The 26,701-nt window shown below is 60.6% G+C and overlaps 1 protein-coding gene across 3 annotated transcripts; it reads right to left on the minus strand.

Annotated features, from left to right (window-relative positions):
- Positions 1-1,355: 1,355 nt before the first annotated feature.
- CELSR2 (cadherin EGF LAG seven-pass G-type receptor 2) lies at positions 1,356-26,214 on the minus strand. 3 transcript variants are annotated; one of them, XM_061183763.1, is made up of 34 exons: positions 22,571-26,214; positions 17,507-18,154; positions 15,402-15,624; positions 14,876-14,991; positions 14,612-14,700; positions 14,062-14,219; positions 13,510-13,673; positions 13,220-13,345; positions 12,690-12,856; positions 12,136-12,423; positions 11,872-12,046; positions 11,492-11,633; positions 11,199-11,319; positions 10,588-10,771; positions 10,308-10,409; positions 9,473-9,567; positions 9,027-9,236; positions 8,367-8,550; positions 8,130-8,258; positions 7,864-8,044; positions 7,540-7,707; positions 7,314-7,440; positions 6,999-7,199; positions 6,506-6,680; positions 6,072-6,184; positions 5,853-5,932; positions 5,638-5,764; positions 5,404-5,526; positions 4,676-4,803; positions 4,353-4,441; positions 4,046-4,240; positions 3,737-3,907; positions 3,363-3,597; positions 1,356-2,916 (listed from the first exon to the last, which is right to left on the minus strand). In XM_061183763.1, the coding sequence occupies exons 1-34, from the start codon at positions 25,863-25,865 to the stop codon at positions 2,895-2,897; spliced, it is 8,751 nt and encodes a 2,916-aa protein (XP_061039746.1). In that variant the 5' UTR covers positions 25,866-26,214; the 3' UTR covers positions 1,356-2,894. The 3 variants fall into 3 exon arrangements, with proteins under 3 accessions (XP_061039746.1, XP_061039745.1, XP_061039744.1); XM_061183762.1 differs by having other exon boundaries at positions 1,356-2,426; positions 13,510-13,691; XM_061183761.1 differs by having other exon boundaries at positions 13,510-13,691.
- Between the last annotated feature and the right edge of the window lie 487 nt (positions 26,215-26,701).

Below are 26,701 nucleotides of genomic sequence, written 5' to 3' on the forward strand. Positions count from 1 at the left end.
TAAGGTTCATTTAACACATTCACCTATATCACAGTGACAGCTGCCTACACTTTCACCTTTCCCTGAGCCTCTGGGATTCCAAGCATTGAGTTGGGGGAGGGTGTGTGGAGACAGACACTGAGTGTCTGGCTCTGGAGAAAATTTGGCAGGGGCAAGAAGACCTCAGGTGCGTCTCCCAACCGCGTCCTGCACTGGTGTCTGACAGAAGGCAAGCCCGGGCACACGCTTAGGTGTGGCCAGCAGATGGCATGTTCGTGTGGCCTGCGTGTGAGCCAGGCCCCGGTGGGTCCTCCGAGGCAAAACAAGCAGCAGACCCGCGTGCTGTTGCCACCTGGTGGCCGAAGAGGACAAGGCAAGGCATGTTCCTTTTGCCCTCTAAGTCAGTCTAGGGTTTCGTTAACTGCCCCTCCAGTCCCACTGCAGATCTGCTTAAGCAACGTTCAGGAGGCAGCGTCCGCGGGGGAGGAGGCCTGCCCTCCATGGCTGCCCTTCTAGTTCACTGCCTGCTTACTTCCTTCCGTTTGGGTCGAGCTTTCTGTTTTTTCTCTTTATGCACTCTACCTTCACGCCCCCCACCCAGTAGCACCAGGGAAGGAAGCCAGGGTTTCTTGGTCTCTTACTATGCACTGTGAACTGTTCTAAGCACTAACATGTGTCAACTCATTTAATTCTCATAAAAGCTCAGTTAGGCACAAACCATTATCATCCTCATTTTGCAGGCAGGGAAACTAAGGCTCAGAGAGATTAAGTCACTCAGTCTGGTTCCAGGGTTTGTGTTCTTAACAACTCCCCTCTGTGGCCCCCATGTGAACTCCCTATCTAGTTTGTTGAACAGACCTTCGAAAAACACAAAACTTGGGAACAGAAGTAATGTGGCAGAGCACACAGCTGGCTAGAGTATGAGTAGTTGCTTCGTTTCCGACGGGGAAAAACACGAGACCGCCCAGAGGAATGAAGTTAGGATGTACCTAGTCACTGAGCACCTTTCAATTCCCACCAGCCTCTCAGCCCTCCCTGCCTCCTGAATTCTGCTCCCAGGACGGGACTCAGCCCTAAGGGGCTGGGCTGGAATCCTGCCTGCTCTGTGCAGCCTCTCCAGCCATGCGAGTCCCTCCTGTCCTGGTGAGAAGCATACTTTCCTGCGAACAGCCACATCTTCGTTGGAAATGCCAGGATGTGGGCTCAGTACTGAGGCTATTTGGGGGACACTGCTGGGGGTGTCGAGAGGACATCTGAGTCCCCTGACCTGGCCCTTCCAGGGCCCTGCCTGCCCGTGTTTTCCAGAGACCAGGCCTCCCCCCTCTGGAAGGAAAGGGCCCCACACAGGAGGACAGGATGACAGTGCTCAGCCCGCACAGAACTAGTTTTATTCAGTAGCATGGGGAACTGAAAAAACAAAGCACAAAATGCTACCATATTTACAGTTACAATCAAACTGTACAATCAGATGGTTAGTATCAAGTTAGCATCCAGCATCTTTGTATTTTTTTAAGTCAAGTCATCAGTAGTAAAAACCAGTTAAGTTTTTAACCCTTTGCAGGAATTGCTGAGGGGAGAGGCCAGGGAAAGAATCCATGGCAGAAAAGCCAGAGACCAGCCTTACAAATGAGAAATAGGAACACTTTTTCTACTCAGAGCCTCTTTTTCTAGCCACCTGCTCCAGAGGAAAATGGGTGACAAGTCTGGAATACATGCTCAGCATAAATGGTGACTCAGATGAACAGCAGTTGGCAAAACTGAGGAGGGAGAGGAGAGGTGGGGAGATGACAGCCTGGAGCAAGGGGAAGGGCCTGAGGCCCCCTCGCCAGGACTGCTGGGTACACACCCGACCTGACTGATGGCCACATCAGACCCCCTGGGACTGGACCCATCCCAACACAAAAAGCAAATAAATAAAAAATATATATTAACTCTCTCTTCGCAGGGAGCTGGGTGGTGAGGGGGAGAAAGAGGAACAGGGACCTGGTCCTTCGAAGAAGAGAGCCAATTCCAAGGGGATAAAAATAGAACATGTCTCAGAGGCCACAGCAGGTCAGTGGGGTTTGTCTGGTCTCAGAGGAGGGCGAGTGGACACTGGAACCCAGACAGGAGACCTGGGCTGGAGACAGCACGGGGCAACCGGGCCAGCCCCATCTGTCCTCTTCCTCCCTGTCCCACCCACACAATAGCAAAGAAGCGCAACTTAACACATGACTGGCCTTCCCCAGCATGGGGCGGGCAGGGAAATGAAGCACTTTTGGGTCAGCGAACTGAGCAAATACCCGGGCTGCAGCGCACGGCCAAAGTCCAGGGAAAGGAGAGGGGCTGGGGTGGCCTGGCCGCCACCCAGGGGTGCGGGTTCCCTTCAGAATGTGTTCATGCAGCATTTGGGGGTCTGGGGGCGCTGAGTCCTTCTGCCCCCTCTCCGGACAGGGCTTTTTCAGTTCCTGGAAGGGGCGGCACAGGCGGGGTGAGGCGTGCCCTCGGCCCTGCGCCCTCGCCGCACTGAGGCCTGCCCGGTGCGGCCCGCAGGGCTTGATGCCCTGGGTGCATGTGGCTTTGTCCTTTCCTTTTGGTGATGGCAAACGAGGGGCAGGCCCCCCAAGAGTCCCTCTCCTCCCAGAGGCACAGCAGATGGGAAACTGAGGAGAGGCTGGGAAAGCATCCTGGGAGGTCCTATCCTCTTTGGGGAGGGAAAGGGGAGTCAATTTCCAGCGTATAAAAAAAATTAATCCCTGAAGTCATGAAGAGTGGAGTTCCTTTTTTAAAATTTTTTTCCTCTTTTCTGAAAAACTTTGTCTTGGAGATGTTGGCCCCAGGGGTCCAAAGTGCAGTGAGGGGAATGGTGGGGGAGGGAGTTGGCACTAGATGGCCTTGGGTGGGGTGGGTGCCCCTCCCGGCAAGGCCCAGGCTCCTCAGATGGATGTTTCGTCGCTGCTGCAGGCAGGCAGGCAGGCAGGGGGAGCAGGGGCGGGATAAAGCACAAGACAGGAGTGGGGGCATGAGTGCAGCTGGGGAACGTAAGGGAGCCTCAGGGTGTAGGAACCACCGGCCCAGGGTTAATGCAGGAAGTTAAAGAAGAGAAATCTGGAGAGGCAGGAAAGGAAAGTGACAGAAAAGGCAGACAGAGGGTTAGTCGGAGCAGAGGAGACAGTGAGAAGCTTTCACCAGAAGAAGGAAACAGAAAAGCAACCCCGGCTCCCCACCCTCCCTCACTTTGCCCGATGCTGGGCTGGGCTGACCCCACAGGGCACCATGTTTGTGGGCATGTGGCCTGAAGGGACCTGCGCCACACTCCGCTGCCCACCAGAGTGGCCTGGGGAGGCCTGGAGGCGGGGCCTCTGCGGGGCTGCACCCTGTCCCGCCCACCCAGCCACACTCACTCGGAGCCTGACGAGTCCTCATCCACCGTGCCTGCCTTGATGCTCATGGCGATGGGCATGACCCCATTCAGCTGTTCCTGGAGGCTCTGCCTCGGTGGAGGGCGGGGAGGGGGCCCACCCCGGCTGCCCTCGCTGGCTGAGGAGCCCCGGGAAGACCCTGTGCCCTGCTCCAGGGGTAGCCGCAGGAGGCTGCTCTTCTCACTGATGGTGGGCAGACACTTCTTCTTGAGGATGCCTGTGGGCCGGAGGGCGGGTGCCATGAGGAGCAGGCGGAAGGAGCATGGGGCTGCCCTCGAGAGCCCCACCAGCCACAGGCCAGTGTGAGGAGTGAGGTTGCTGATGGGGGAGCATGCAGCTGAGCATACCCCGCTCACCTTTGTGAGGTTGGGCAGAAGGGCCTGGAAGGGGACCCAGGGACCCCTCCCGAGGCAGGGCATCTCCATTCTCCCGCGGCCGCTCCTCAGAGGCCCCGTTGCCACCACTGTCCTTTGCTGTGGTCCCAAAGTCTCCTGGCCAGGGAACCTTCCCGGGCCCCAGGCCCCCATCTGGTGGAGAAAGGAAGTAGATGAGGCCCAGAGAAGGCAGACAGCTAGGAGAGTCACCGTCCTAGTCTTGCTTCCCAGGAATCCCAGCCCCTCTGCCCTCCCACTGCCCGCAAAGGCCACAACCCTGCGCTGACCCACCCTTGGGGGTACTGTGCATGGGCAGTCTCTCCGCCCCAGGCCCCAGCAGGCTGTCCCAGCCCGGCTCTCCAGGGAAGGTGGCCTCCGCCTCTTCCTCCTCTTCCTCCTCCTCACTATCTGATGAGTGGGTAGAGGCATAGGAGCCACTCTGGTCATCTTCCAGGGACAGGTCACTGTCGGAGTCTGTGTCTGGATCTAGGACGTGGGGGAGAGATCACAGGCAGCCCATCCGCCACTGCCCACCCTCAACAAAAGTTAGGCAGCTGCGCCTCCACCACCACTGGCCGTCAGGAGGTTCCGTCCTCACCGTGCTGCTGGTCTTGACCTTCCAGGAATAGGCCACCAGGGTTCCCCAGGCCAGGGGGCCCTTGGCCAGGGTTCAGTGTGGACTCCTCCCTAAGAAGACAAGACATGCTGGAGGCATCAGCCTGGCCCCTCGCCCGGTGTCCCATTCTCTTCTCTCTCTGTTCTGGGTTTTCCAGTTCCTGCCCCATGTTCCTCACTGCTTCCACTTCAAGCTGCCACCGTGTCAGCCATGGTGTGTGCTACCCATCTCCTAGCAGCCTGGCCTGGGTCTAGCATGCCAGGTGCTCTTCTCCCCTCCCCAACTGTCCCATCACCAGAGCTCACCTCAGCAAGAAGGGGATGTAGCTGGGCTGACTCTTGCCTGAGCGGCTGGCGCTGTGCAAAGAGCCTGCTGAGTCTCCATAGGGCTGGTAGAGCCCTCCATCTGCATAGGGGCTGGGGCAGTTGTAGGACTAGGCAGGGAACAGAGAGGTCAGTACATGGGGGAGCCGGAAGGGGTGGCCCCAGGAAAGTGGAGGGGCCGAGGGAGCTTGCCCTAAGTTCTACCCCCCACCCCCACCCCGCATGCCCAGGACTGAAGAGACAGGCCCCACATCTTTGCTGCCCCCATTTCAGGGCCTAGTAGTGTAGCTCTGCCATAACTGTGCCAGTTCTACGCACCCCAAGTACCCTGGACTCGGCTGTATAAGTGTTTGCTGGCAAAAGGTGGCACCAGGAATTATCTCCTGAGAGCATTCTGGGAGACACAGAAGATTTATCAAGATGCACAAGGGATTCTCAGGTGTGGGGCATTTATGACCTGATTACCTGTCTTGGCCACTCCCTCATCTATTCTAAGCTCCGCTCCCATCTCTCTCAAGTCAAAATACCCCTCCCCGACCCCAGGTCCCTTCTTCCAAGGCCACACATACCATTTTACCACCCCTTCCTCCTTCCAGGAAAGGATGTAAGGATGGAGAAAAAGTGGGACAAACGCACAGCCTTTGTCCCTCCTGCCTCTTCCCCCTCAACTCCCCATGACCCCTTCACCTCCCTGACCCTGGCTCCCTCACCGAGGTCAGGGTGGACTTGGTGGTCAGAGCAGGGTCAGGGCTGGGCTTGCGGCTGCAGGCAAACTTGAGTGCTTTCCGGACCTCCTTGCTAAGCACCACATAGGAGAGGAAGATGAAGGGGCCCTGACAGGCAAGAAGCAGCAAGTGTCTAAGTGCTTATTAAGGCACCTCGTACCCAAGCTTCCCACCTACAATTCCACCGGCCTCCCACAGGGAATGGGTCGGACCAGGTACCTGGATGCAATTGGAAGCAGCAAAGAGGTAGTGGAAGAGGAGGGTGTCACTGTTGACAGAGAGCAGTGCCAGTAGCCACGTGGCGCTCAGCAGCAGGAGGACAGCGAAGGAGGGCCGCAGGCCCGAGCTGGGGAGGGGGTGGGCTATGAGTCTGGCCGTGAGGCCTCCCGTGCCGATGCCCGTCCACTGCCAGGGCACCCACACCCCATACTCACACAGGGCCTTTCTTCTCAAAGCCCTGCCGCTGGGCAGCACAGGACGCCCGGGCCGCCAGGATGTACAGGAAGACACTCATCTAGCAGGGGAGGGGGACGTGTGAGGGGGACCATCAAGGGACAGACAGCTTCCACCCCACCCTATGGAGGCCTCAGCAATTCCTAAAGGGGATCCTGAGGTCACAGCCTGCTCGCCCCCAGCCGCTTTCCAGCACTTACCGAGACAGCAAAGGCCACGGGGCCAGCGAAACTCCAGATGAGCGTATCATAGATGGAGAGCCAGCAGAAGTCAGGGTTCCCATAGCCCTCCGGGTCCAGGCCCACGGCTAGACCTGGTGACAGCAGCGGGGAAGGGGTGATCAGGGACTTGGAAATCAGTCAGGCGGTCAAATGGGCTCCTAGGGCCAGATGCAGGGGATGAAGGCTTCTGCCCACCATCTGTCCATGCCGTCCTCTCCAGGATGGGGGACCCTGTCCCTGAGTGGGGGTGTCAATAGCTGAGTTAAACCAGAGGGATACTTGTGGAGAACCTGGCCCAGGCATAGGGATGTGGGCCTCTGGGCCTGGGATGGGAGTGGGAGAAGGTGGCATGAAGATGGACGTAGGCCCTAGGGATGTAGAACCTCAAGGCCCGGGATCGGGGGTGGGGGTACCTGTGATGAAGGCGGGCACACCCCAGCCTAACATGTAGTAGAAGCGCATCGGGCCGGCATTGACGTCGCGCACCTCGGTGAGTGCCCGGTACAGGTGCAAGGCCTCCAGCAGAGCCCAGGAAAAGGTGCAGAGGTACAGGAAGTGCAGCAGGATGGCGATGACTGTGCAGGCAAACTGAGGGCCCAGGCCGCGCCCAGTCAGTGACCAAGGCACACCCAGAGTGTGGGTCCTGCTCTCGCCAGACAGGGGAGGAGAGCCTGGGTGTTGGGAGGTGCTTCAGGGGGAGTCTGGGCCAGAGGAAGGTACCTCTCGGGTGCTGGGGAAGTAAGGGGGAGCTAGAGAGGCGGGAACTGTGGGCCAGGCACTAGGCTGGCTCTTTATCAGTCACTACTGCAGGAGCAGGGATTGAGGGGGCCGCTGGGGAGGATGCATATGGGAGCCTGTGACGGCGGGACACTGGGGAAGGTTTCTGCGTGAGGAGGAACATCTTACAGGGAGGTCAGCCTGGTTGATTCCCAGGAGGAAGACCAGCTGAGCTAGGCCCAGGGCGGCAGTCAGGTTCCGTCGGATGCCGTGCTGGTTGGAGCGCAGGGCACGCAGAATAGTGAGGAAGAGGAAAGTGAGCAGTAGGGCAGCCAAGGTGACCCCTAGGGCCACATAGGTCAGCGTCTTCAGTGGCAGGATCTCCCCATTCTGCAGGGTGGGTGGCAGAGAGCCAGAGGGATTAGGAAGGGCGGGGCCTGAGCACCTAGTCCAGTGCCCTTGGCTCCCACCCCCAGCTCTGCAGCTACCCCTGGTGGGTCCAACCTCCCGCCTGGACACGTCCATGAGCACAGCAAAGCTCGTCATGTGGTTGCACTGGCAGCTGACGTGGCTCTCGTTGCGGAAGACGACTTCGCAGCCTCGGGCTGACCAGCCACCTGTGCCACTGACCCTGCATGAGGGAGGCAGGGTCAGGAGACAAGAAGGGTGGGGTGCCCAGGGGCCTGAGCTCTCCGCCCAAAGCCTTGGGGGCAGGGCAGTGCAGGCTCACAGGATCGAATGGTTCCAGAAGACACAGATGGGCTTCGTCCGCTCCTCCGTCTCCAGCAGCCGGAACTGCACCGTGACTGGCTTGTCCAAAGCACGGGGCAGAAGCTCCTCGTCGTCATGGACGCTGATGCTCACCACGGGCGTGTTGATGACAGGGCGTTTGGGAACTCTGGCGCGGGGCAGGCGGGCACACAGTCACCATGGTAGTTGCGTGACTGGAGGACGCCCCTAATCACTCTGAGATGCCCCCAACCCCTGGCCCCACTCTGTGCCTCACCCACCCAACCTGCCCCCCCCACCACTCCTCGTCTCCCCAGCGGCTCACCTCAGGCTCCGCTTGTCTGGGTCGTAGTTATGGGGCAGCAGCCCAGCCAGGGTGCGGTAGATGATGACACTGGCCACCGCCTCACCCTGACTCAGCTCCGGGTGCCGCCGCTGACGCCGTGCCAGCTCCTCTGGCTCCTGGGCCTCTCCAGGGCCCGCGGGCCTGACCACGGGGGCCGTTTCTGGGATGGGGACACTGTCCACTCAGCTGGGTCCTGCACAGATGCCCCAGCCTGGCCCCTGACCCACCCCTTGGCCCCCACTGACCTCTGAAGACGGACTCAGGCAGAATGACCGTTGTCTCAAGGTCCGGGGGCTGCTCCCCTCTCAGCGCCTCGTAGCGGGGCAGCTTGGCCCCAGCGAAGTTCCCCTTGTCCAGGCGAACTACAGAGATGACTAGGGAGAGGTCACAGGTCAGACCCCCGGTGAGGTGGGCAGGCCCCTGGCACGGCCGCCCTTACCAGAGACTCTCCCTGAGCCCTCCCACCCGGGCAGCAGCCTCACCGATGTTGGGCGTGACGATGGTGAAGGGGCTTAGGTAGGTGTGCCGCATGTTCTGGGCCAGGGCACTGGCGTAGGCCTCATAGTGCTGGAGCAGCCAGGCGGTGCCACCCTCTGTCTGCTGGATCAGCTCCCAGTGCCGCTTGTTGGCTGCATCCAGGAGGGCGCTGCCTACCCGCAGCAGATTCTGGGGGAGGGCACGGTCACCGTGGGCTGTGCCTGCAGCCTCACTCCTCGTCCCCACCACCAGGCCCCAGCCTGTACCTAGACCAGCCCTGGCTCGCCCCCCACCATGCCCTCCCTCTAATCCTTCCTCCTCAGTCTCTAAGAGTTTCCCACACAGATGTTATTAGATGCTGGTTCCTCCCTGTCCTGGCACGATGGGCAGGCCCTCTCCTCCGAGAAGCCTGATCAGACCAGGCCCCAGTACAAACATTATTTTCTACGGGCGCCTTGCTATGAAAAGGGTTAGGAAGAGGTGCTCTAAATTACCCATATGCTGGGCCATGGCTCAGGGGGTCTCATGGGGGCCTCATGCCGGCTGGGAGCTCCCCAAAGGCAGGGGTGGGGAGTGCCCCCCACTTTGCCCCCCAGTGGCTAGGAGCAGGCTCACTCACTGTGACCTCCACCCACCCAGCCATTCCTGCCCCCTCCAAGCCCCACCTCGGTGAAGTGCACATCCTGTGTGGCGGACAGCCCGAAGCCTCGCTGGGTGCTCTCGTGGGCCAGTAGCCGAGTGGCCAGCTGGTAGGCCACCTTGACGTCACTGCCGAAGTAGTCAGCCGTGTGTTGGGTAGCATTACGCAGAAGCAGGGCCAGCCGCTGGGAGCGCCCCGAGTCCAGGCCTGACTCGTTTCGCTGCAGCCGCTCAGCCTGGGACCAAGATAGGCTGGGGGGTCAGCACAGGAGTGAGGTACCCAGAGAGTAGAACTGAACTCTAGAGTAAAAGGACTCAGGAAAGGGGAGAAATGGCCTCCAGGCGGGGGCCCCTGGGAGACAGGAGCTGGAATTCCAGAGTCCCCTTTCTCAAAGCTGGGGAGGCAGGCAGGTCATACTGGGCGAGGGCAGGGGGTGGGGGTAAGGCGGTGGAGATGAGAAGTTCCACTTACAAAGTCCTTCAGCTCTGAGAAGGTGACTGATGTGCAGTTGAAGAGGTTTGGGGGGAGCCACCCTCTGTGCTCGTCACAGTGGCGCACAGCAGTCCCTGGGGGAAGGCAGCCAGGAGGGCAGGCCTCAGGGAGAGACACAGGAGGCTGCCGAGACCTGGCTGAGTTCTGCTGGGGGCCAGCCCCTCATGGACCAGAGACAGGCGACAACCAAACAAGGGCCCTGCCGTCCCATACTGCAGGTGAAAACAGGGAGACGCGTGTGGAGAACACCAGAGCCAAAACCTCTGTAGGATCAGCCCAAACAAGGGCTACAGGAGCACAGGGCACGTGGTCCCCTCGAGCCCCCAGACGTGGCTGTCCCTCTCCAGCCACCACCTTGCGCTCTCTGCCACTCACTCTCTACTTCTGAACTCTGCTCATCGTCAATCCAAGGACCAGCACCAGCCCCCATCCTGCGGCTGGGTCCCCTGGGACAGCACCTCACCTCCCCTACTCCCCAGACCGTCTTTCTAGTGGCATAACTCCAGTACTAGGTGGTGAGCTGAGGACGGGAACCCTGTGTGACTCATCTTTGAATCTCTAGCACCCAGCCCTGTGCCACGCACACTGCAGGTTTTTTAGCACTTTTGTTATGAGTCCAAGATATAGGCACCTTTCATTTAGGCAACCTTGGGAGCAGGGGAACAGTGAGCCAAGGGAGCATGGGATATGGAGTCCCCAGGACCTGGAGGCTGGAAAGTGGGGTCCTATAATCAGTAGCCAGGGGCTCCCCACCCTCACCCCACTGATGAAAGGCCAAGTCCTCAGTCTCACATTCTGGGCCTCCAGCACCTACCAAAGGAGCCTTTGGGGCAGGGGGCAGCAGCAGGCAGCCCGAAGCGGGTACGGGGCCACCAGATCCCAGCCTCGATGGCCCGTGGGCAGCTGTCATAATTCACTGCAGGGAAGCACACACCGTCACTCAGGAGCAACTGTCCCCCTACAGCTCTGGCCAGGCTCCCCAGCCCTCCCTGTGCAACCTCAGGCCTGCAACCAGCCCATGCTCCTGGCCTCCCTGGGACACGAGGGCCTGGCACACAGCAGGGAGGGCCACCCATCTACCGCAAGAGCCCTACCTTCACAGCCGTTGGTGGTGACCTCAGCAAAAGGGTTGTCACAGCGATCACACTGGCGCCCAATGACACCTGGCTTGCATGGACACTGGCCATCCTCAGGGTCACAGACTCGGGACAGAGAGCCCGTGGGGTAGCAGTCACACAGCAGGCAGGCAGGGCTGCCAGGGGGCCGGTAGTGGTTCTCCTGGGAGGGAAGAGGGAGGATGGGGTCACTGGCTCAGGCTCTCTTCCCTGGATGCTCATGGATCCTTCACTGTGGCCCCTCTGGAGAGAAGCTCCCTGACCTCAGGTCCCCACCAAGAATGGTACATTCAAAATATGTAACAACTGGTAATGTTTTGGAGTTTAATCTATCAATGAGACACCAATCAGAACAGGCTGCAAACAACCAGTATAGCTGACCGAGAGCTCCCTGGTTAAGTATAGGTCCTGGACGCCCCACACCCCAGACATACGAGGACAAACAGCCCCTTGCCTGCCCTAGTGGAGCAAAGGCACATAGCCCTCAGCTCTCTGCAGGGAGGCTTCCTTCACTGCCCCCCCCAAGGGCCCAGGAGGTACAGAACAGAGGCCAAGGCAGCCGCTGTGGAGGCCTAGGCCGGGGCTGTCACCTTGCAGTGGCACTCGCCGCTTGTCTTGTTGCAGTCCGGATCGAAGCCTTTGCTGACGTCACAATTGCACGGGCCGCACGTGGGGTGTCCCCACCAGCCTCGGGGGCAAGGCTGGTCAATCCTGCGGAGAAGGACCAGGCAGGAATGGGCTCCCTCTGCCACCCGTCTGGCGTAGCCACGTGTGGCCTTTCTGAGCCTGGCTGCGGCTCAGCCAGGTTCTCAGTGCTCTGAGGGACACACCAGACACAGGCAGTGCCACTGGGACCTGCTGCTGCCTGCAATGGTCCACTTACCTGGTCTCACAGTATGGCCCAAGGTAATTTTGGGGACACTCGCAGATATAGCCATGGGGGTCACTGGGCTTTCGGGTACACACGGACTGATGCTCACATGGGTTCAGGTCACACACATTAGTACAGTTGTCACCATAGTAACCTGGGACCAGAAGGACAGGAGAGGCTCAATCCCCACCTTCCCCTGGCACTTTCTTCAAACCTGCCTTCATCCATCTCCTTCTATTCTGAGCAGCTATACCAGCTGGCGCTGGCTTTGTAGTGCAGGAGAGGCTCAGAGAGGTGATGTGACTAGCCCCAGGTCACACAGCTCAGCCAGAGTGAACCGTCGCCGCCCCGCACTTGCTAACCTGCCCCATTTCCCTGGATCCCTGGCATACCTGGATCGCAGCTGCAGGAATAGCTGTCCCAGTCGTCACTGCAATAGCTGTTGGCAGGACATGGGTTCGAGTCACAGGGGTCTGGCAGGCTACAGCCTGGCTCCACATTGACACTTTCCCCACGGCTGGGATCCAGACTGCTAACACCCTCGGGCGTCTCGCTTACCCGAACACCCTGGGAGGGACAAAGTAGTGTTGGCCCTTTGTGGAGCGGGCCTCCAGCCTCCAGCTATTGGAGATGAGAAGGCAGGGCAGGAGGCTTACCTGCAAACAGCCCCGGAAGCCGCGGGCCACACCACTGGCCGGCCCAGGCACTCCCCCGACGGTAATGTTGCTCAGGTGTAGCCCATGCAGCCGGGGGCCCAGGTTGCCCTCTGCCCGCTGCTGCCCATAGTCGAAGGACAGGATGGCGTGGCCGGGGCCCCCACTGGCTCCCAGTGCCAGCTGTGCATGGTGCCAGTCGCCATCATTGGCCCGGCCTGGCTCCAGCCGGAGAGACGAGGCCTGAAGCCCAGTGCCCTCCACGCTCAGCACCACGTGGCCCTCCTGAAGCTGGCACCAGAAGAAAAGAGGGTCAGCAGACTGCCTTAATCGGCTCTTCTTCCAGCCCACCGTCCTCCTTCCTGGACCACCAAACCCATCCTGCTGCCCAGCTGAGGCCAGAGAGGAAAAGGTATTATTTCCCTTGGGCCCAAGAGATGGCAGCAGTGATCCACCAAACGAACCTAGATGCCTTTTCTTTCCAGGGAAAGGCCCCGCCCAGCCATCTCTGACCAACCCTGGCCAGGGCCCGCTTGCCCCACCCCTCTCTGCATCACCTGCAGGGTGATGGTGCTGCGCCCCCTGGTGACAGCCTGCAGCAGGACGCCGTCGGCCTGGCGTGTGCGGAACATGAGGCTGAGGTGCCAGGGCTGAGAGATGGGCAGCGAGAGGCCATGCCAGGCCACCAGGCTGCTGCCCAGGAAGCGCTGCGGGTTGGCCATTTCTGGGGAGACAGATAAAGGCAGACTCTGAGAGGCGGAGCGCCCAAGTGCCCCAGGGGGTATGATGCTCAGCAGGGGCGGCTCCCTGGGAGGCAGGGCACTGTCCCTCCTAGTGCCCACTCTCCACGGCAGCCCCGCCCCCCAGAGCATTCACCTGCCCTGGGCCCGCACCACACTGTGCCCAGGCCTGCCTCTGACTGGGCCCTTTGTCTCCCGTGCTACCCTCTCAGGGCTCTGCCCAGACACGCTTTTCTACCCACAGCCCAGCTCAGCTGGGCCCTGCCCAGTGCCTGCCCGGACCCTGCCAGCGTTCCCAGCACTGCTGACAGCTCCCAGGCCCCGACCTCTGAGGGCTGCCCCCCTACCCTGGGCACAGCTCTTGCCCCCGAAGCCCAGAGGGCACTCGCAGCTGAAGGCATCCCACTGGTTCACACAGGTGCCCCCATTGTGGCAAGTGTTGCTGTCACACACGTTCTTCTTGGCAGGGCAGCCTAGAGTGGAGAGAAGGGCACTCAGGTGGAGGCTCCCAACAGAAAACCTGTGGCAGTGGCTGGAGGGGGCTCCGAGACCCGCCACGTGCAGGGGTCCCCGCAGCAGGCACACCCCTCCTCTCTGCATAGGGCCCCTGGCCTCGCCCCTACCCCAGCTCCCATACCGGGCACGGTGCCATTGTTGGCAATGAAGTCGGCCATGTCGACATGGCGGCTGTCCACCTGCAGGTTCCTCATGCAGCCCACGAAGTGCCGGGTTCGGACAGGGAAGCTCTCAGGCAGGTCAGGCACCCCGCCCAGCAGCAGGGGCCCTGTCAGGTCCAGAGACCTGGGGGAGCGAAAATGGCTGCGACATGAGGGAGAGTGGGGTGCTTCCGGCTCTTCTTCCTCCCTGAGCCCTGCCGCCAGTCCAGGAGCCCAAGGGGCCCTGCAGAGCAGCCAGGGGAAGGGGAGCCTCAACCCGGAGCTGCTCTCATCTGATACCCGCTCCTCCCCGGACCGCTGCACGAGGCCCGGCTCTAGTCCCCCAGTCTTGCCTGCTGCCGCCTCCCACCCCAGCCCCCGCAGAGGGCTGAGCAGGGGCAGAGGGAAGCAAGGTGAGGGAAGACCCCCGTCTGAACTGGTCCCCATTTCAGGGCCCCCAAAGGTCCCCCTACAACCCTCCCGCCCTGACTGGCCCACACCTCACCGCAGCCCCAGCCCTCTCCCCTGCTTACTTCTTGCTGCCACCCTGGGTGCCCTGGGCAGCACAGGAGTAGTTGCCCAGCACAGCTCCGAAGCGCAGGGCCACCCCTGTGTCACAGCCATCCACGGTCACCACAGCCACCTTCTGCTCGGATGGGCCCTGCGGGAGCCCTGTCTGACCCAAAAGCGGCTGTGGACAGGGAAGGGCAGAGATGGGAAGAGTGGGCAAGAGCCACTCAGGTCATGGGCCAGGCACTAACTCACCCCCCGTGTGTACACACACACCCACATATACGTGTGTGTGTACACAAACACACATGCACACTGATGTGTGCTCACATGACTTACGTGCTTTACCTTCCTCAACGTCTACTCAAGTTTCTGCCTAATAGAACAGGAAGCATCTACACCACCCAGCGGAATGGGAATGCCCAGCAAGGTGGCAAGTTCCACCCCTCCCTTCCCCCCTTTCATCCAGAAGTGCCATGACCAGCCCCTGGGGAGGCAGTGCCACCCAGGTCTGGGTGAGCACCTGAGCCAAGGACAGAACCCTCCGGCTCCTTGACCCACTCCCACACCCACCTTATTGTAGTACTTCAGCTGCACTGTGTGCCACTGGCCGTCACTGACCCCTCCGGGCACGAACGGGGACACGGTGGTGGTTGACTCCCCTGGGGAAAGGACCCAGGTGAGCTGGGACACCAGATGAGGGCTGGGAATGGGGAGGGGATGCACATGGTTGGGCTGGGCCCAGATCTGGCTGGGAGAGTGTGTGACTTGGGGTCAAGGGCCGAGAGACGCGGGGCCTCTAGGAGATGGGCAAGGACATGGGGCAAGCGGGATCACCTGCAGAGAAGGTGAGCTGGACCTGCTCCTGGATCACCTCGAGGGCCACAAAGTCATGCTTCTCGTTGAAGCGTCCATTGTACAACAGCAGCCCATCACGCTCCTTGGTGGCAAACCTGAGTAGGAGTGGGCGATGGGGGCACGCAATGGGGCACCCACCTGGATGCCAGCACCCCAGCCACCTAACCAGCCCTGATCCTACTCAGGACTCTCCAGAGGGCTGACTCCTTGGCCGAGGCTATGGGCCATGTGGCTAGAGTGTGGAAGATGAGCCCAAACCAGGACCAGAAGCAAAACCCTGGCATCCTAGCTCCCACCCTTGAGGGTGGGGTGGGAGGAGCGTAGACGGCCCTGGTGGGTGAAGGAGGCCTGCTGGCCAACTGCACAGGCAATTCCAAGTGCAGACCTGGCTCTGCCAACAACCTCTTCTGGGCACTTTTGCTGCCTGACTTCCCACCTCGTCCGCAGAACAGGAGGCACCGGACTCCCCCTCCCTGGCCCCTACCCCCAGCACCCAGGAACTCACGAGAGGGCCAGGGTGAAGTGGAAGCGCTGGCGCAGGCCCCGGAAGGTGATGAAGGAGCGGGCGGGGAAGCTGCGCGTGGTCACCTGGCAGAAGGGCTTCTCAAAGTCTCCGGATGGGCAGTCGCACTTGAAGCCGCCCACCAGCAGGTTGACACAGGTGCCCCCATTCTTGCAGACACCCGGGGTGCAGCGGCCTGAGCGGGCACTCACCTCACAGTGCTCACCTGGGCAAGAGGTAAGGCAGGTGAGCACCAAGTGATCCAGTGATCCCTCCGTGGTCTCCTGTGACCCCCATAATACCCCCAAACTCTCCCAGGCATCCCCACTTCCTCTCATGTGCAAACTCAGCCATTCTGTGCTGTGCGTGGCGCACTGGGCTGTTCTCACCACAATCCCACATATGGCTGTCCTGCGAGTTCCTTGAGGCTCCCAGTCCCTTCCATACCCCTGTTTGGACCTCGAGAGCACAGGCTCACGAGGTCCCTGATTATAAGGGCCAGGTCCTAGCGGCCTTTGGTGTCAGGGCTACCAAGCAAGCTTGGGGGTGTTCTGGCCCCTTCAGGGGTGAATGCGCATGGAGGGAAGGGCCTGCAGGACAGCATGAGGGCTGGTGCCAACCCCTGCTTCCTCCCTCCCTCCCACTGGTGCTTTTGTCCCTGTCAGGCACCAAGATCAGTTTCCCACCCTGGGGATAAGACCAGGCTTCCACTTGGATTTGTCGTAGTTATGGGATGGTGTGGGGAACTCCCACCCTGAGCCCTGGGGTCCAGACTGAGGACCTCTGTGCACTTGGGAGATGCTGAGAGAGTAGGGAACTGAGCCCTGGGAGCAGACCAGGATTCAATGGAGGAGATGAAAATTCCAATATCAGATGGAAAAATCCACCCTTTTCTCTCCCTCCCCATTCCCAGATTCTAGAGATAGGTTCTCAGCTCCAGTGCCTAGTGACAGGCTCTAGTTTCCATGGAAACTGTTGTTCGTCTACTCTAAGCACCCCCCTACCCCATCCTCCTGGACAAAGACTTCCCTCCCCTCCCCCAAGCCCACCCCTCTGCTCCCCACCCGCCCCTCCAGCCACAGTAGCAGCTGAGAGGAGTCAAGTCTGGCAAGTTCTGGGCAGGAAGATGCAGCAGGGGTGGCAGTGGGGCTTGCCTACCACTGCTGGCAGAGCCAGTGGGCATAGCTCTGGAGGAGAGGGAGCAAGCCCTAAGGCATCTGGGAAGGAAGGGCCCATGGAGGAGAGAAGGGGATGTCCTGAGGAAAAACGGGAGCCTGCAGGGAGGGGTCAGGAGCACAAAGCAGAGGCAGTGAGCATCCCAGGGAGAGGCTTGGGACAGGATGTGTAAAGACCCCTGGAAACAGGCCAACAGGGAGGCCTCTTGGTCAGGACCCTGTTTTACACACCTGGGCAAGGGTGGGGCTATTCTGTTCAGGGTCACACACAGGTGCGATAATCTGAAAACCACTATCCCCACACCCAAACCCTCCAGTTTCCCCAGCTCTTCTGTGCCTTCCCCTCAATACCTAGGGAGAAAAGCACTTGCTGCAGCTCAGAAAGGTAACTCACTCAGCAGTGGGGAGAGATCAGGTACTAGGCCCAGCCTCATCTCTAATCCAGATGAGACCTGGAGCAAGTCACCTGATCTCAGCGTTCCCTTAAATCACAGCCAACACTTCCTACAGGCCAGCTCTTTACCCGTATTAAATCAGTCCTCACAACCACCTTATCATGTGAATAGATTCATCATCCACTTAAAAATACTAAGGCACAGAGAGGTTAAGTAACTTGCCCAAGGTCACCCAGCTAATATTGTCAAAGCTGGGATACAAATGCAAGCAGCTTGGCTCTAGAGCTAGAGCTGAACTCAGTTACACCACCTGGGGGTGGGGGGTGGGTAGGTGGCCGAGAAGAAGGGCTCCCCTCTCTGCCTTCCTCAATAGGTGGTTGTGAAAGAGCAAGTGGGACTTGTGAATGGCCAGTGTACCCTGTACCTTACTCTGGAAAAGAACGAGGCCAGCCCTGTCCTTAGCCTGATTGTGCTGGCACTGCGGCGTTAGCCCCCCAGAGCCGTCCCCAGGGGTCCCCCTCCCTAGGTGAGGGCTCACCGGTGTAGCCATCGCGGCAGAGGCAGGTGTAGCCGCCCTCACGGCTGCGGCAGCGGCCGTGGGAGCCGCAGGGCCGCGAGTAGCAGAGGTCCACCTCCGTCTCGCAGTAGTCGCCCGTAAAGCCAGGCGGGCAGCGGCAGCGCAGCCCCCCGACTGGGTGAATGGGCCGGAAGAGCACGGAGGAGGAAGCGATGAAGGGCGCGGAGGAGTCGAAGCGCAGTACCGACACGCAGCGCATGTAGTTCTCGCAGGGCTCGCGCAGGCAGATGTTGTCGTCGAAGGGCAGCACACGCTGCGCTGAGATGGCCGTGAGCAGACTGCGGTTGAGGTACAGGCGCTCCTGCAGGTCCTCAGAAGGCAGGAAGGGAGGCCCGCCCCCGGGCCCTGGCGGCTGGCCCACCGACAGGCTCACATTGAGGATGTGGCCGCCCGGGGCGTCGGTGTCCCGCTGCACGTTGAAGACCACCACGTGGTCTGGGGGTGTGGCCAGCGTGGCGGCCACGGCCTGGATGAAGAGACCCAGTAGGGGCGACAGGAAGCGCTCGGGCGACATGTCCTCCAGGCGCAGCGTGATGCTGTGCGTGAGCATCTCGTCGGTGATGATGGTGACGCGCAGTGCGCACTGAGCGGTCACACTGTGCACGCCGTCTGCGGAGAGGTGAGACGGTCAGCACCTGGGGAGGGCAGGGTTGCCAAGCCATAGACCTGGCCCCGGGCAGGAGCAGCCGGAGGAGGGAGTGAGTGCGGGCTGAAATCCCACCTGCACACTCCTGCATTGCCCAGTTGCCAAGAAAGGGTCCTCTTTTCTAACTGGCATAAAGGTGCCTTAGGAAGTATGTGTACCTCACCTGAGGGAGAGTCACTCCGTGACGCGACGGCTCAGCCCGCATGGGCACTTAAGGGGATTGATTTTCAGAACTTCTCATTGCATACTTCCCAGAAACCCTCTGTTGTGAAGCAGGGGCACATCTTTTAATATTTGTGCACCTTTCCCTGCCCAAGCCACAGGTCCTGCTCCCTTATACCAGACCAGGTGCCTTCCTGCGCAAGAATCTTCTTTCGCCTTTTTCTTACCTTCCTACAGGGCCCAGAGCACCATGAGAGACCCACAGATATAATCCTTCTGCCCCCTCAGCCTCTATTTCTCATCACTACCATAACTGTGACCCTGGCCATGTTCCCCCTCCCCCACTGCAGTAGAGAATGGAGGGTGAACTGGGTCAGTGGGCCACCCAGTCCCCCTCCCACTGAGCCCCATGGCTGCTTGGGCTCAGGCCCGCTATCCCCATGGCAACGCCCCACACAAAGCATTCTTCCCGCCCAACTCTCTGGGCTGCAGAGGGTAGCCTGTGGGGCCCCACCCCAGGAAATCCAGCTGAGCCACCTTATGGGTGGTAGCACCGCCCACTGGCCTGATGCTGTGGCGTTCTGGGGGTCAGAGATGGAAGGGCCTGGGCAGCTCTCCACCCTGAGCCCCAGAAGAGCCCCACTGGGCTGACCTCTCCTCCGGCCCTAGGGCCTCTGGCTACTCATCGCCCACTTGGCTAACCGCATTACAGCCGAGTGCCTGCCATACCCCCAGGCCACACACTCACTTATAAACAGCTAAGTACTAACACTCTGGTGTCTCACTCCACCCACACACCCTAAGCCCCGAAATACCATACACACCTGAATGCACAAATACATGGCAATGGATTTTATTTAGCTCAAAATGAAAGCTGGAGGCCAAGGGGAGAGGGAAATGGCTTGGCAGGGCTATAAGGGATATTCATATTTTTTATTTACTACAATGTCCTACACATAGTAGGTGTTCAGTAAGATGTTCATGAGAATTTATTTGGTCTCCATAATGAAGAAATGGTCTTTGAAACACAGCAGGAGGGGCCCAGGTAGCTGTTAAAAAGGACACCCTAGCAGGAATGGGACAGGAGTTGGTGTTTCTGGGGTGGGGTGGGAGTAGGAAAGGGATCTGGGAACAGATCCTGCTTCTGTGTCACAGCGACTTGAGGTGGCTGACTGCACTGGCGGCTGGGAAGGCTAAAGCCAGACACCCATCTCAGCCATGTCCTCGGCCCACTGCCCACCTGCCCTCCAGCCTCATTGCTTGAGAATGCAAGGCCCGCCTGCTCTCACCAGCAAGCCTGTTTGTCATCACTCACTTCTGCTCCTCCTTCTCTTGACTTGCTGCTACTGAACAAGCTGTTCCTTCCTACCTGGCCTATCCAGACACCAGCCCACGGCCCTCCTGGTTTTCTAACCCACTCTAAACTCACCTTTTCCAGGAAGCCTGCCCAGATTTATGACCTCAGGCTCTACTTTTCTCCCTCTTTCAGACCTCCCTGCACTTAGTTATGGAGCTGGCACAGGGCTCTTGTGTACCTGGTGCCCAGTAATTCCTTGGTGGGATAGTCTCTCCAGGCAGAATGCAGCCCAAGAGTCCACACAGAGTACTTCTAACTAATCAGGGAGGGGAGGGGGCAGTCAAGAGAAACCTCACCACCACTCAGCCCTGGGAACAAGCACTCCTCCCTATGTCTCCCCTCCGTCATCCCAGGCCCCGCCTGTGCTCCTTGCCCAGTGTGTCTCTGTTGCTTCCCATCTGGTCCACCATCTGTGGCCACCTGCCCCCTCTGCTATTGTCCCCCATCCCAGCAGTCAACCTACGGCTCTCTGCTTCTTCTTTGTTCCTCTCTCCTGCCTTGACCTGGGTCACCCCTCAGGTGCCAAAGGCAACGGTGGAAACAGGGGTGGGGGGGGTGCATTACCTGAGCCATCCTCCTGGGAAGAAAAGGGTTGGGATGGGCCCTGACTCCAGGAAACCCCACCTGTGTCTAGAACCCAACCTGCCACACCTGGAAAAGTGCCAAGTCCCAGACTGTGGCAGAATCAGACTCCAAGCCCCTCTTCCCCTGGCAGATGTGCCAGTGGGAGTTGTAGGCCTGGAGGGGGTCTGCCACTCTGGGGAATGACCAGACCATAGACAGGAGCTCCTGTGTGTCCTAGCAGGGTAAGGAAGAGGCAAGGAGAATTCAGGCTTCAGGGGAGCCATTCGGCCCAAGCTGGGGCAGCTGCAGCCACAGGGAACAAGAGAGGGGGAAATCAGAGAGGCATAAACACAGAGACCAAACAGGGGAAGACAAAGGCCCAGGAAAAGAGCCAGCAGTGGAGAAAGTGGGAAATCAGGAGACAGTCACACAGGAGATGGGGAGAGGGCAATGGAGGGGGCAGTGCAGAAGGGCCCCCAGGGGCAGAAGCGGGAAAGAAAGAAGAGACAAAGAACAAGAGAAGGAAAACAAAGGGGCAGTAGGAGTCAATCCCCCTCACCCCAGCCTCCCTGAACTTTGGGGTTGCCGTGGTGACTGCCTCCAAGGGTCAGGGCTGAGGGGAGAGGGTGGGGCTAGGGCTGGAGGGTCAGCTGAGGCCTCCCCCTCTATTCTAGGGGAGCCGAGGTCTGGGGCTCTGCTCTGGTAGGAGCACGAAGGCTGGGTGGGGCCTCTGCCCATCCCTCCATCACCTAGGGCGGACTGGGGATGGACAGGAGGGAGAGGCCCTTCCTCTCCACTCCTTCCCCCTGCCTCCCAGCACAGAGAAGGACGAGACAGGGGAGCTCCAGCTCCCACTTACTCCTCCTGGAGAGAAACTGAGGCTTCAAGATGCACAGAGGCTTGTCCGTGACCTCTAAAAGCTCATGTGCCCTGGCTCCGATGGCCACCTGAGGAGTAGGGAGGGGAGTCATGCGTCCCCGGAAGGACCATGAGTGGAGGGGGGGCGCTGAAGCCACACCCTGTGTCTTGCACGCCTCTCACTCCCATCCTGGCCCAGACTCCCCAGGGTGGAAGTGAGGCCTGGCAGGCTCTTCTCTTTCTCCCCTCCCTGATGTGTCTGGAGTGAGGGTACCCTGACCCACCCATCCCCAGGGCACAGCAAACAGTGAGCCCTCATGAGGGTCCCAGTTGTTCCCAGGCTTGGGGAAGGGGTTCAGCAACCTGGGGCTGGCCCCCTCCTTGCTGCTGCTGCTGCTGCCCACTCCCTGTAGCTGACAGAAGAGACAGGATGTCGTCCCCACCCCAACTCTCCTCCCCCAGCCCTTCTGTCCAGGGAGTCTGCAGGCTGAGCGCTTGGCCAAGCAGCTGGAATGCCCGGCCTAGGTCCGGGCCAGGCTCCCATGCCCCAGGATTCTGTTCTCTCGCCACTGGATCAGGGGGCTCTGCCCTCAGAGGCCGCCAGTCCCCTGGCTCATTGCGGTCCCCACACCCCATCCCCTGAGCCCAGGCTCTCACGGCCCACAGGGAAGGCCTGGTGTCTAACAACAGCCAGCCCGTGGGGCAGCAAGGGGGCCCGGAAGGCTGCAGCCTGCCCCGGGCTTGCAGCCCCTCCCCCAAGCCGGACCCCAAACCACAACCTCTGACAGTGGGGTCTGTTTGGAGAGAGACAATGAGCTGTGGCCTCACTTCCTGTGGGAGCTCTGAAGGGGGAGCCGGGCCGGGCTTTTTCTGCCTGGAGGGAAAAGAATGTCCTAGACAAAGTCCCCCTCAGCCGGTCTGCGGCTCAGCCGGGAGCCAGAAGGGGCCCGACTGCAGGGTCCTGACCCCAAAGTGGCAACCCTGTGCCCCATGGCCTCAGCTCTGTCAGAGGCTGTATGAGATCACAGGGGGACCCCGGTGGGCGGGCGTGAAGGGGCGCTGAGCAGCCGGCTCGCCTCTCCTGGCCGCGGTCCTCTCCATCCCTCCCCCAGCTCTCCGGGACCCCAGTCCTCCACGCGCCTTTTTTCACAATTCTTGGCAGCTGTCACCAGGGCAGCCTCATAACACTTCCCCCACCACGTCACAGGCTGGTAGGCAGGGGGCGGCCCACCGAAGCAGCCCAGCCCAGCCTGGGGCAGCGGGCAGGGCCAGCACAGCTGCCAGGATTTCTAGGGCTCCTTCCCAAGCTGCTTCTCACCCCTCAACCACCGGGCCAGTACCGGGGACAGAGGCGGGTCAGCGGTTCCTCCTTGAATGGCTCTGCAGGCCCTCCCGCACGGGCCACCCGCATCCCCACGTCGCCTGGGCCCCTCCTTACCTGACACCAGCACGCTCATGATGGCCTCCAGAGGTCGGTTGTTATCCAGCGCCCGACTCAGCCTCAGCTCGCCCGTGGACGCGTTGAGCAGGACCAGGCTGAGTTCGTTTCCCCGCTCGAAGCTGTAAGTCAGGCTGTCGGAGATGTCAGGGTCATGGGCAGGCACCCGGCCGATGGCACCCCCCGGGAAGCTGCTCGAGCGGTTGGTGACATAGTTGTTGAAAAGGATCTCAAAGTTGCCCAGCACCGGTGGGTTGTCATTGCGGTCAAGCAGGCGGACGTGCACTGTAGCCCGGCTCACCAGGGGAGCCGACGTGGCCTGGATGACCAGGATGTATTCAGGCCGGTCCTCGTAGTCCAAGTCCACCAGAGCGGTCAGCTCCCCAGAGAAGATGTCCAGCTGGAAGACCTCAGGGATGTTGCCCTCCACGATCTGGTACATGATCTGGGCGTTAGTGCCTTCGTCAGGGTCCGTGGCTGTGACCCGGGCCACAGCCAGCCCAATGGGGCTGTTCTCTTCCACAAACACATCAAACTCATCCTGCTGAAAAACAGGTGGATTGTCGTTCACATCCAACACAGTGACCGTCACGTCCATGGGCGTGCGAGCTGGAGGCATCCCCTTGTCCACTGCATATGCCCGCAAGATGTACTGGGCCACATTTTCACGATCCAGCCTCCGCAGTGTTCGCACAATGCCTGACGTGGACTCTACAATGAAGTCACCATCTCCATCATCGCCTCCTTGGAAGGTGTAGAAGACCCTGCCGTTAAGGCCAGAATCACGGTCAGTGGCTGAGATCTGCAGGACACTGGTGAAGGGGGGCACATCCTCATAGACACTGCCCTGGTAGGAGTCCCGCAGAAACTGAGGGGCGTTGTCATTCACATCATTCACCAGGATCTCCAAGTAGGTGGTGTCAGACTTCTGGGGAATGCCATTGTCCCGGGCAGTGATAGCCAGGGTGTAGGACACCTGGTCCTCGTAATCCAGCTCGGCCTGGGTGGTGACAGCACCTGTGTCTGCATCGATGCGGAACTGGGGGATGCTGTCCTCCATAAAGTAGGTGATGCGGGCATTCTCACCTGTGTCCTCATCTGTGGCACTGATCAGCACCACCGTGGTGCCTGCTGGCCGGTCCTCGTTAATATTCACCGTGTAGTGAGAGCTCTGAAATACGGGACGATGGGTGTTAGCGTCGGTGACGTTCACCACCACTTGTGCCGTGTCCTGTCGTGTGCCATCGGAGGCAGTAACAGCCAGCACGTACTGCCGCTCCAGTTTGTAGTCCAGCGGCAGGGCGAGGGACACCAGCCCCCCCCCACTCTGGCTGGTGATGGAGAAGCGGTTTCGGGTGTTGCCGCTGGTGATCTGGTAGGTGATGACACTGTGGGCATCACGGTCCACGGCCGACACCGTCACCACGCTGGTGCCCACGGCCGCATCCTCGTTGAGCCGCACCGTGTACTCTGGTTGGGTAAAGGTTGGGTTATTGTCATTGACATCCAGGATGGTCACGCTGACACTGGCCGAGGCAGTGAGTGCTGGGGTGCCATGGTCGCGGGCTTCTACTCCAAAGCTGTAGAAATCAACCTCTTCCCGGTCCAGCTCAGCAGCCACGGAGATCCAGCCTGTGCCATTGTTGATGGTGAAGGGGAAGTCATGCCCGACCCCCGCAAGGCGGTATTCCAGGCGGGCATTGTCACCAGCATCAGCATCGATGGCCTGGACATGGAGAACCAGATAGCCTAAGGGAACACTCTCCAGGACAGTAGCCTGGAAGGGGGTGCTGACGAAGATGGGAGCATTGTCATTGATATCCAGGACCTGCACTGTCACCAAGCCGGAGACGTTGGAGAGAGGGGGGCGGCCGCCATCCTGTGCCCGAACCCGTAGGGTGTATTCCTTGGTCGTCTCATAGTCAAGAGGGCTTACCACGTCCAGAGCCCCAGTCTGGGCATCTAAGTAAAACTGTCCCCGAGCGTTGCCACTCATGATGCTGTAATGCACCAGGGCATTGCTGCCCTTGTCTCTATCTGAGGCTGTGACCCGGAGTACCGGAGCTCCTGGGGTCACATCCTCCCGCACCTGGACCACATAGCGTTTCTCGCTGAACTGGGGGGCATTGTCATTATCATCCTCCACAGACAGGAAAACAGCAGCTGTGGCACTCCGTGGACCGGGATCCCGACCCTGATCACTTGCTTCCACTGTCAACTGGTAGGATTCCACCTCTTCCCGATCCACAGGGCCACGGGTTCGGATTACCCCAGAGCGAGGGTCAATCTCAAAGACTTCAGAGGGGCTGCCCCCAGGCCCCTCCAGCAGGCGGTACAGAATATTGGCATTGGGAGGGGCGTCACCATCTGTGGCTCTGACGGTGAGCACCTCATAGCCAACCTCCAGGTTCTCCCTGAGGCTCTCTTTGTACTCCTGCTGCTCAAAAACAGGGTCGTGATCATTGGTATCAGTCACCAAGATGGTGAGCGTGGCCAGGGCACTGCGTCGGGGCATGCCATGATCCTGCGCTGTGACCCTGAAGACATGGGTGCTCTTGGTCTCACGATCCAGCTCCTCAGCTGTGGTTACTGCACCACTGATTGGGTCCAGGGAGAAGAAATGGTTGGAGCGGCTATCAAAGAGGGCATCCATAGTGTACTCAAGCCGACCTGCCTCACCCTCATCTGGGTCGATGGCCCGCAGAGATGCCACAGGGGTACCTGCTGGCTGGTTCTCGGGCACTGTGGCCTGGTAGCTGGGGGGCTGAAACTGGGGGGCTGTATTCACATTCCTCTTCCGACGTCCACCCATGGACGCTTCTGCTGAGCTTTCCCCTGCCCTGAACCCTGGGGTCTGCACCAGCTTACAGGACTGGCATCTCAGCCGTGGGGCCTTTAAGCACAGGTGCTCATGGGGCAGGGCAAGCTTGCCCTGTGGGGAAAGGTGGCCTCCAATGCCCAGAAGACGACAGCTCCAGAGGCAGCCTTCGGGCGCTGGCGGCAAGGGGATCTGGGCCCCGGATTCTGGACACCAGACCCTCAGACCATCGTGGTGGGGCACCAGGTGGCCAGTCAGTTCCATCCCTGCATCCCTGCAGCGGCTGGTGTAGAGCCAGAGGTTCGAGGATGAGGCTGGACAGAGCCAGCCCACGGGAGCGCAGGCCCCCGAGGAACCGCGTCCCCCAGGCCCCAGGGAACGACAGGGCCCCACTTGGTCTCCCAGTAGTGGCGGCAGCAGCAGCAGTAGCAGCGGCAGCGGTGTTGGAAGTGGGGCGCGGGCCGCCGGGCTCCGCATCTCTCCCTCTTCCCGGCCGGCCGGGTCAACGGCGGCGGCGGCTCCTCCTCCCGCTCCTGCCCGCCCCGCCGCGCCTCATGCCCAGGCCAGGGCGCCAGTCCCCGGGGGCCTGCTCCTTGATGCCTCACCGGAGCCCCGGCTCCCACCGTTCCCTGAGCCGGGCCCGCGCCCCGGTCACACCGACCACCACGGGCTGGCGCCGCGCCTCCACTGGCACACCCGGCTCTCGCCACCTGCGCCCGCGGACCCCGCGCGCCCTTGGCCCTGCCGGCCCCCAGATCCTCGGAGTGTTCCTCGCTCCCGCGGGATAGCCCACCTGCTCCCGCGGAGCTGCGCACCCGGACGCCGGCCCGGCCCCGGCCGCCCCCGACGGCCCCGCGCCGCCCGCTCGTGTCCCGCGTCCCCGCCGCTGCTGCTGCTGCTGTCGCCGCGGCCCCGGGCCCAGCCCCACGCTCCCTCGCCTCCCAGGCGGGCGGGCGAGCTCTGCAGAGCGGCGGCAGCGGCAGCGGCGGCGGCGGCGGCGGCGGCGGCGGCGGCGGCGGCAGCGGCGGCTCATTACCATAGACCTGCTCGCGCCGCCGCCGCCTTAAAGTGGCGACGCCAGCCGCACGGAAGGAGGTGGGCCCCACCCAGCGCCCTCCTCCGCACCAGTGCTGTAGAATTCAAGCAGTCCAGACCCCCTTTCCCCACCCCAATCCCACCCCAGGCCTGCCCCTGGGCCGGTGCCAGATTCCTACAACAGTCTAGAGAGGAATTAACAATCAGAAGCCAGACAGCAAATGATAATAATGGTGGCAGTACCCTAAGTATGTTTAGAGGTTTTCAAAACCTTCTGA

The sequence above is a fragment of the Eubalaena glacialis genome, chromosome 3 (genome assembly GCF_028564815.1).
Source record: "Eubalaena glacialis isolate mEubGla1 chromosome 3, mEubGla1.1.hap2.+ XY, whole genome shotgun sequence".
In the NCBI taxonomy this organism is placed as follows: Eukaryota; Metazoa; Chordata; class Mammalia; order Artiodactyla; family Balaenidae; genus Eubalaena; species Eubalaena glacialis.